This window comes from Rhopalosiphum padi, chromosome 3 (assembly GCF_020882245.1).
Source record: "Rhopalosiphum padi isolate XX-2018 chromosome 3, ASM2088224v1, whole genome shotgun sequence".
Lineage (NCBI taxonomy): Eukaryota > Metazoa > Arthropoda > Insecta > Hemiptera > Aphididae > Rhopalosiphum > Rhopalosiphum padi.
This window is the reverse complement of record NC_083599.1, coordinates 18,297,746-18,307,578: the sequence shown is the minus strand read 5'-3', so window position 1 is coordinate 18,307,578 and position 9,833 is coordinate 18,297,746. Positions and strand designations below refer to the sequence as shown.

The 9,833-nt window shown below is 32.3% G+C and overlaps 1 protein-coding gene across 1 annotated transcript; it reads right to left on the bottom strand.

The window, feature by feature from the left end:
* Positions 1-5,509: 5,509 nt before the first annotated feature.
* On the bottom strand, positions 5,510-9,323 carry LOC132924851 (tigger transposable element-derived protein 4-like). The gene is made up of 2 exons (XM_060989292.1): positions 9,141-9,323; positions 5,510-6,142 (listed from the first exon to the last, which is right to left on the bottom strand). The coding sequence occupies exons 1-2, from the start codon at positions 9,321-9,323 to the stop codon at positions 5,510-5,512; spliced, it is 816 nt and encodes a 271-aa protein (XP_060845275.1).
* Between the last annotated feature and the right edge of the window lie 510 nt (positions 9,324-9,833).

Genomic DNA, 9,833 nt, shown 5'->3' with positions numbered 1-9,833 from the left:
GATCACTATTTCTTTTCATTGTAAAAAAATAATAATAAAATATATAATATTTAATAAATTTGGTTAATCAGTTTTCATAAGTTAGAACTCGCAAAAATAACCAAAACACTATCGCACTCGTTACCGTTCTAATACCGAACACAGACTAAAACTAAACGATCGTCATCGTTTAATGATTTTATTATTGTAGACTGTAGTTTAGAAATTCAATAGAAATTTTTGTTTCGATCGAGTAGGTACGGAAATAAGATAAGATAAGATTATCCTAAAAGTATGAGTTTTCTAGGTATATCGCAAATCGCAACTATACAGTTCTGTGTTCGAACGTAGTTCTCAGTAATCACCTCGATCATTCAACTATAATACTCTAATATAGGTATAAACGTGTATTTCATACCCGACTAATAAACAGAGAAAACTAGTCACAAACAGCTAATTATAAAAATATTTTATAATAATAGGAATATAATAAATTTGACTTAATTTTTAAAGAAATTATTTCGGGGGGGGGGGGGGGGGGGGTGAACCCCAAACCCCCCCCTGTATACGTGCCTGAATGTCTCGATTTTTGAAAACAGGTAAAATTGCGTTATCCTCAATTTATAAAAATGTTGAAACACTTTTTGTCTTCTTTTTGCATAGTTCATCGAATAATGAATATTTAATACATTTTTTTGAATGCTGGAGCCTGTGATTTTATTTCTGAAATTTTTTCCCAATAAGTAAATTTTACAAAATTAAGTTATTTAATTTATTTTCTGATTTTATTAATTGAAATTACATAATAACAAATAATAATTAAAGTCAGTTATAAAAAAAATGTAATGAATCTTTCCTAAAAGCTTACTTTAATATGGCTTTTTTAATCCAGATTGATTAAATCATGCAATATTCGTATTTTTTCAGGTAACATAACTATTATTGTTAGAAGTTCAAAAAATAATTTGCTCTTACTAATTTTTTATTCAATTTTAATTTATTTTTTTTTATTTTGAACTATTTTAAAATTTATAAATAACAAAATAGTTACGTAAAAATTTAAAAAATTTAATTACATACATTTTTTTTTATAATTTTATAATTTTTGAAAAAAAAAGTTGAATGTTATGCCATTCAATTAATATGTCCATACTTATAAATGTAAAAAAATGGATTTAAATATCTATTTAAATTTCTACTGAATTACTAAGGATGATATGGGACTTTTGGGACATATTCTATACAAAAAAATAATAATGTTTACGAAATATTTAATACAACATTTATTTTGAAATGTTACGAGTATATTATGTTAGGTATGTATTTTTTTTTTTTTGTAATAATATTTAGGATTTGTGATTTATTATTTAAAATTTAACATTTTTTATTATGCATAACAATATTCTACTTCTAAAAATGTATATTGTCGTTCATAAATTAGTTAGGGGCATTTTAAATATTAAAATAATTAAATAATTATAAATTTTGTATAGCAATCCCGACGTGGAAAAAAACCTAACGTTAATTATGATTCAGTGTTTGAAATCCTTAGTAAAAAAGCAAAACATATCTTGGATTCTAATGGAGTTCATTCACCATACTCAAGTACAATTCGAAATAAAATTAGTGATGAACTAAAACAAAAAATGTCAGCTGAATCAACGTTTTACAAGATCGCCATTCTTGGAAAACTAAACTATTAAATATTCTCGGTATAACAATTCATCAAAGTCCCCCTGAAATTGAAGAAGATGTGCTTGAAAGTTCTACAAATTTGGATATTAAAAGTGATTCTGTTTCGGACAACAAGTAAGGGCTGAGGTGAAAACTTTTAAAATTCGTAGGGGTGAGGTTTTTGACTTGCAAATTCCGGGAGTGGACTTGCAAATTCTTGCTAATTATAACGAGTTTTTTGATACCGGTTTTGAAGGTTTCGGACAACAAGTAAGGGCTGCGTGAAGTTAGCCCTTCTTTGGTTCCACCCCTAATAAATTCTTTGTTATAGACTTGCAAATTCTGGGACTGGACTTGCAAATTCTTGCTAATTACTTGCAAAATTTTGGCACTATGCAAAATTTGTTTTAATTAAGTGTAAGGGCTAACTTCACGAACGTGGATCATAGCATCATACAAGATTTTCAAGGAAGAAAATAATACGTTAAATAATAAAAAATTGTATGTATAATATCTTCAAAATCAAATACTTTTATTATATACCTTTATAATATATTATTAAATACAACTTAATGAACAAAATAACAAATAAAAAAAAATTAAAATAGTTAGGTTCTTTCACAGTTTTGATTTATTGTACTATTCAGTCTCAAAAGTTATGTCATCATCATCAACAGTATTATTTATAAAATCATACATATTTGGTGTCATAGAGTTAAGCATTTCTTTGGATAGTTTAAACTTATAACACTAATATAGTTTTATACACTCACTAGAATTAATAAGACCATTTAATATATCAGTCATTAATTTATTCATTTAGTTTTGTTTTAATCAAATTAACTTTAGAAAATAAACGCTCACAGGCATAATTTGATTGTGGTAAAGATAATATTGTTAAAATAAACTCAGATAAATTAATAAAAAGCTGTTCATATGGTTTCAAGTAAATCCAAAAATTATCCACATGTTTAGTTTTAATAATGTCTAATATATTTAATTCAAATGTGTAACTTATAAGTTTCCTCCATTCATCATCAATGAGTTGTATCTGATTGGTTTCATTTACAATTCTGGGAAATAATGAAATGAAGGGCAATAAAGAATTTTCATGTACATTGCCCAATACATTTTTTGGTGAAATCTGTGGTAAGGATTTTAAAATTAAATCATTAAAATTATACCTTTTTTTATCTCAACACATGCGGTTATTATAAATGACTTACAGCGATTCAATGTGTCCAAAACCATATCATTATTATTAGACATCTCTGGTTTCTGTTATAAAATATATACACCAACGCCCAAATAAATGTCTTTCAATGGCTTGAAAAAAGAAGTATTGTTGGGATCTACATCAAAGGGATTAATCACTTGTCTATAATATGAATAAAGTAATTCTTTGTATAACTCTGATATTCTACCATGAAGTGTATCTTAGGTTTATCACTTTGAAAAATCTTATTTAGTATTGTAAATTTTGGAAGAAAATAATTTAAAAATGTATAGTATATTAACATAGATGGATCATGCAAAGATTTATAAATATGTTCAGCTGCCTTTAATCTATCATTTACCCAATGAGAAGTAAAAAAAGTTTCAATGCTTGCCATTGCTCCAGTATCCTATTAACTACCATTGCCAATGACAACCACTGTGTTTGTGATGGTTTAAGTATTCTGTGTGGTTCAAATTCACAAAACTCTTGAAACTCTCGAAATTGTGACACTCGTTTGTAGCTTGACTTGAAATAGTTGTAAATATCACGACAGAGGTCTTCGCATTGCCTTGGTAATGCTTTACAGGCAGAACTAGCGCACAAGTGTAAACTGTGGCATATGCACTTTTGGATAAATATTCAAGAAGAAACATACAAGAACATACAAGTAGATAAACAGATATTTTTCAATCTAAAATTCAAAAATCTTACCTGGGTACAACTCTTTGAATCTACTTGAAACAGAGTTCCATTGTCCCATCATGGAGCTACAGCCATCTGCAGCAAATCCTAAATCAAATATTTAAACTTTAATATAATTGTATTAACCACCTAACTAGGGTAATTATAATAATTATAATGCACAGTAATTGTAAATATTATGTATGGTTGTTTAAAAAAATACTATACCTGTAATATTCTCAAGTGGTACATTGTCAACAACAAATGATGCTGTTAGTTCGTTAAATATCGTTTCCGCTGTTGCACCAATATTAGCACTTTCGGAGTCCGTGAATAGCTGTATTAATTTCCCAAATTTTGTTTCAAGTTTATCTAATTTTGAATCAAAGTATTTTACACAAATGCATAGACTTTTAACTGTACCAATATCTGTACTTTCATCTATGATGACGCTAAATTTGCATGTTTTTAATTTGTCTGTGAGTGCTTCGTGATGATATTTTTTACAATTGCAGCTGTTTTAGTACGACCCATGCTTAAGTTTGAGGCAATTTTAGAATCAACGAAAATTTCTTTGCAAAGAGCAGTTAAATGATCCATGATATTAAAAGACAAATTATGCTCAGAAATGAAACCACTTACTAATATCTCGGCTTTCTTTGTGTCGTCAATCAGTTTTTTTTTTGAACTGTCATTAAAATAACACGGTATTGGTTTTTCACATTTTTCAGTTGATCGAATTATAACTTGGTGGTTTTTAGATGTCATATGTTTTTTTATTACTGTTAATTCAGTATTACACAATTTACATTTACCTTTATAATTATCGTTTTGTACTTACACCAACCAATTTTTAAATTCGGTTTTTTGAATCCATTCGTTGCGAAACTTTTGCTTTTTGTGACTTAGTTTGACTGAACCTTCATTTCTCGATCGCTTAACTTTATATTAATATATTATTTATAATAAATTACATATTATATAGGTATATACTAGCTAAAATACCCGGCTTTGTCCGTGTGTAGTTTTTGCTTTCTCAAAATAAAATTCTTAAATCAACATACATTGTTGTGTTTTAAAGAAGAAAAAAATGTATTTTATAATTTATACAATTTAGCGATTTAGCTAGTAGGTGTTTACGCCTCGGAACAATTCAAATACACACACAAAAAAAAAGTAAGGTTGCAAGTACAGTAGAAATCGGTTATAACGAGTTTCAAGGGCCAACTAGTTTTTCTCGTTATAACCGGTAACTCGTTATATGCGGTTAGAACGAACATTCGTTGAAACCGATTAAAAGCGGAAATACAAAAATAAAACCGACTTTTTTTATTTTAGATAAAAAATTTTTATTTGAGATTAATTTATACATGCACGTACATACATTATTTATACATTTATTATTAACTATTATAATTGGAGATTTAATACATACATAATTATAAAACACTAGAATTGATTTAATTTTTATTTAATTTCTTAAAATAATCTTTGATCGAACTTTGCTTCGTGTTAGAGTTGATCGATGTTTCTAAAAAAGACAACGCTTTTCTTTCAGCATCTGTACCTTCATATTTTGTGTAATAAAATCTTTCTAGTGTCCTCAATGCAGCACGAGCTTCGGATATTGACGGCACAGTTTCAAACTCATCATCAAGCTCTTCAATATCAGTATCATTATCTAGCTCAACTTGTTGGTTGGCTATGACATTGTCGACTATATCTTCATCTGTTTGAATTTCTGACGTTATTAGGTCGTCATTAATCTGTAAGTAGTCCTCGTCGATGTTATTAATCAATCCACTGTCTGCTTGTAGCTGTATAGTATCGGTCGTAACGTCACAAAAACCTGCATGCCGAAAACAATTAGCAATCCCGGTCGATGTTACATTACGCCAAGCTTTATCCAGCATTATTATGGCATCCAAAACAGTTACTTTTGATTCAATTTGATTTTCAATATTCAATATCCTCAATCATTTTCAGTACCAACTGATTCCGGTAATGAGCTTTAATGTTCCTTATAACGCTCTGGTTCATCGGTTGAAGTACAGCAGTAGTGTTGGCGGGCAAAAATACGAGTTTAATAAATTTCAAATGCTGCAATGATGGGTGTGCTGGACAGTTGTCCACCAACAGTAGAATTTTTTTTTTCTTACGGCGTAATTCATCATCCCAATAATTAAGAGCCTTTTCAAAAATTGCTGAGGTCATCCAAGCTTTGGTGATATTTTCATAAAATACGGGAAGTGATGAAACTCCTTTAAAACACCTAGGACTTTTCGATTTTCCAATAACAAGGAGTTTTCTTTTATCAGTTCCGGTCATATTGGCTGCCACTAAAACTGTTATTCTGTCTTTGGATAATTTTCCACCCGAGCATTTTTCCCCCTTGAAGCGAAGAGTTTTACCACGAGTTAATTTGAAAAAAAGGCCCGCTTCATCGGCATTATAAATTTCATCATCACAGTAACCTGCTCGAAGGGACGGCCAAACGTTAGCCAACCAGTTAGAGCAGATATCAGTATTAACTGCAGATGACTCACCTGAGATCTTGCCGAAACCAATGTTGTGCCGCTGTCGGAAACGCTGAATCCAAGATGCAGAGCATTTGCTCTAGCTGTTCATGCAGTAGCTGGAAACCCTCGGGCCGCCGTGCCGTACCGTATTCTTGTTATCGGCCGACTGCTATTGTTATTAATATATGAATTTAGATATATAAATTACACCGATTTCAACCCTTTAAAATCAAAATTTTGAAAATCGGGCGATGTGGTGACACTCAGGAAGGTATTTGGAACAACTCTGTGAAAAAAGTTAAATAGCGTCGTCACAAAATGGGAACATAAAAAAGGACTGTTCTTTTATATATAGATTATTATTTTCTATTTAATGTAGTAAAAAATGTATAATAAATTATAATTGAATCTGGGTATGTATGAATAATAATAAGTATTATAAAAAAAATAAAATAATGATAATAAATAAAAAAAACCTATAGTTTATATGTTCATTAATACGTATCAAACATAATTGTGGGAGCAGCGGGTTACATAATAATCCATATAAATAAAAAAAAAATTGTACAAAAGATAAAACTTGTTATTTAATACAGTAGAATAAAAATCTAGAAAAATTGTACCCTGAAATTGTATAACTAGAAACAAACAAAAAGCTAAGAATTGAAACCAGTTTAAAAAAAACCGGGTTCTTTTGTTTTAACAACTGGTCATATAATACAGTTTCAAAGTCTTTACAAGAACTATTACTTTCCCACCATTATTTTACACTAATTTTTATAACATAGTATTCCAAAAGGTAATAAAAATATTTAATTAATATTAATTTAAACATTACAAATATATATGATACACATAATTATAATTTAATTAAAAAATGATTTTTAAAATTTAAAAATAAATATTTGTAAGGGATTTTTCAACATAGGATGTGTGGTCAGTGTTATTTATATTGGAGTAAGGAGTGAAATTGCTTTCTAACTGCGAGGAGGCAAACAGGTTTGATTTTTCGGAGTTAGTATTGGCGAAGGTTCTATCCGGATATCTATTAGGCGGGATTGCATTTTTTTGGTTAAAAATTCTTTTAGTAGCTTTCCAAATACAGTTGTTTGAGTTGGTTAAATTGTGTATGTATTGATGATATGTTTCTGTATTGTGTCTGCGTAGAAAGTTTTTAAATGAACATGTCATAGAATTGTAGTGGGTTTTTTCAAAGGTAAGGTGCCAACGATTTCTAGCTCGACGTTTTTCGGAATAGAACTTAGAGATGTAATCAAGGAGAATATTCATATTGCGAGTGGTAGACAGAGAAGTTGAAGAGTCGAGTGCGGTCTGTATTAAATATTTTCTTTACATAGTAGGTACTTGCAAAAGTTTTCTAAAATGTCAGAACTACATCAAAAACAAGAAAAAAGAACAACATTAAGGCTTCTGTTGACTGTTACCAAGGTTTGTATTATATTATAATATATTTATATGATGGCTGTCGCCACCGCTACTTACGGTACTTCTTTGAAGTGGATTTCATTGATTTCTTTTTCTGCTATCTGTACGTATAATACTCAATATTATTAGTTCAAAATATTAGCTGATATTAGAATTTCCACAGCTATTTCTGGTAGATATGGAATTTTTGGAATTTGAATTTTACAATCTGGGGTAGATATTTTATAGTTATATTTATTGACCATCAGTTGTTAATTATTATAATACTATATTATTATGTTAGCCCTGGTCGTGACTACAACAATTTAAAGTAGAAGAATTTTTTTGTTTGATATACTTGATTTTAAATATAATGATCTTCCATTCTAAATACTCGTAACAAAAATTAAAGTAGGCAGTAAAAGAAGTTGAAAATTATGTAGTCTTTAATTAATATAATAAATTTAGTATTATAAATACAATCGTTAATTTATATTTTTAGAAGTAGATGGTTTTGGTTCTTCTATTTCAACGAGTACCATTCATAGGAACTGAAAATTTTTAGCAATAATTACACGAGGAACGCCGGCTGACCAAATTGATGAATGCTTGAAAAATTCTTATCATTTAAAACTACAGAAATTATAATGCTAAAAAAAATATGAGGGTATTTTTAACGCATAATCCTACATTGAAAGCTTTTTCAGAACAATTAATACTCCTAGGTAATGGAAAATGGCCTGAAAATTCAGATGGAACAATTGAATTCCCAACTAATTTCTACAATATTGTCAATATCAATAGAATCTTTGATAAAAAACATATTCCCTGATATACAAAAATATTATACCAATCATGAATGGTCTTGTGAAAGAGCCATTCTTGCCCTAACAAATACTAAAGTAAATATTATTAATAAAGATATATTGAACTCTCTCCCGGAAAAATTCAAACATACAAATCAATCGATACTGTATGGAATCCCGATGATACAGTACACTACCCTATGGAATTCTTAAATTCCTTGGAAATATCGGGTTTGCCTACTCATATTTTAACTTTGAAAATTGGAGCATCTATTATGCTTTTAAGAAATATTAATCCGCCACAATTATGCAATGGAACGCGATTATTTGTAAAAGCTTCAAATAACAATATGATAGAAGCTAGAAAATCTTTACATATATATAACCTAACCTAACCTTTTTTTTTTTTACGACGGTATCGTAAGGGGGCCGGAGACACCCTGAGGCATTTCGTCAGCTCCCCCCACATCGTTTATTAACAATAAATTACAATTATAATATATACATGACAATGATATTATAGTTTATTTACAAGTAGTAGTTGGCCCTACGCCAACTAAGAAACGGCCTTCGGCTCACAACAAAGCGGCTTAACTAGAGAGTTAATCTTGACGTTGCCGCTCCCTCTCCTCGGCTTCCCTCTTCGTCAGCACCTCCTTCACGAACTACTCTACCGCCGTCCAGTTGCTCCTTGACTCCAGCATCTTCCCCACAACGGTCTCGGGAATGAATGGGTCGTTGATTTCAGCCTTCAGCTCCATTCTCCGACGTCACCACCTGTCACACAGGAAGAACGCGTGCTCCACGTCGTCCACTGGCGCGAGACAGTCCACACACATAGGGTTGTCCAGCTTCCGAATCCGGTGCAGGTACTGGCCGAAGCATCCGTGTCCCGACAGGAACTGCGTCAGGTGGAAGTTCGTCGTCAGCCCGTGGCTCCTGGCGCACCAGGCACGGACGTCCGGGATCAACCGCCTGGTTCAGCTTCCTTTTTCCTCCGTCGACCATCTCTCCTGCCATGCCTCAATGGTGACGGTTCTCGGATCGTTGCCTCCTGTGGGGGCCAAGGGAGCCCGTCTCCGGTCGAACACTCTGCCTCTCTCTCCCTTGCCAGGAGGTCTGCGGGTGGCGTTGATGCGATCACGTTTGTGGCCGCCTCGGAGACGGTGCGGTACGCGCAGACGCAACGAAAAATAACTCTCCGTTGAGCTCTGTTCAGGGCCCTGACGTTCCCTGGCACGAGCTCCAGCGTATGCGCCCAGCTAGGGGCTCTGTACAGGAGCACGGAGTGCACCACCGACGACAGGAGCCGCCGTCGGTCCTCTCGGGGTCCGCCCACATTCGGCATGATCCTGGCCAGCTGGTTCCCGATCTCCGCTGCTCTGGCTGCCGCTTTCTTCACCTGGCCCTTGAACAGCATCGACTTGTCCACCACCATCCAGAAATAGGTTATCGAGAGTCGAGAGTCGAACGTCTCTGCCGCACAGTCTGATCGCGGGCTGGGTGTACTTGTACCTCGACGTGAAGAGG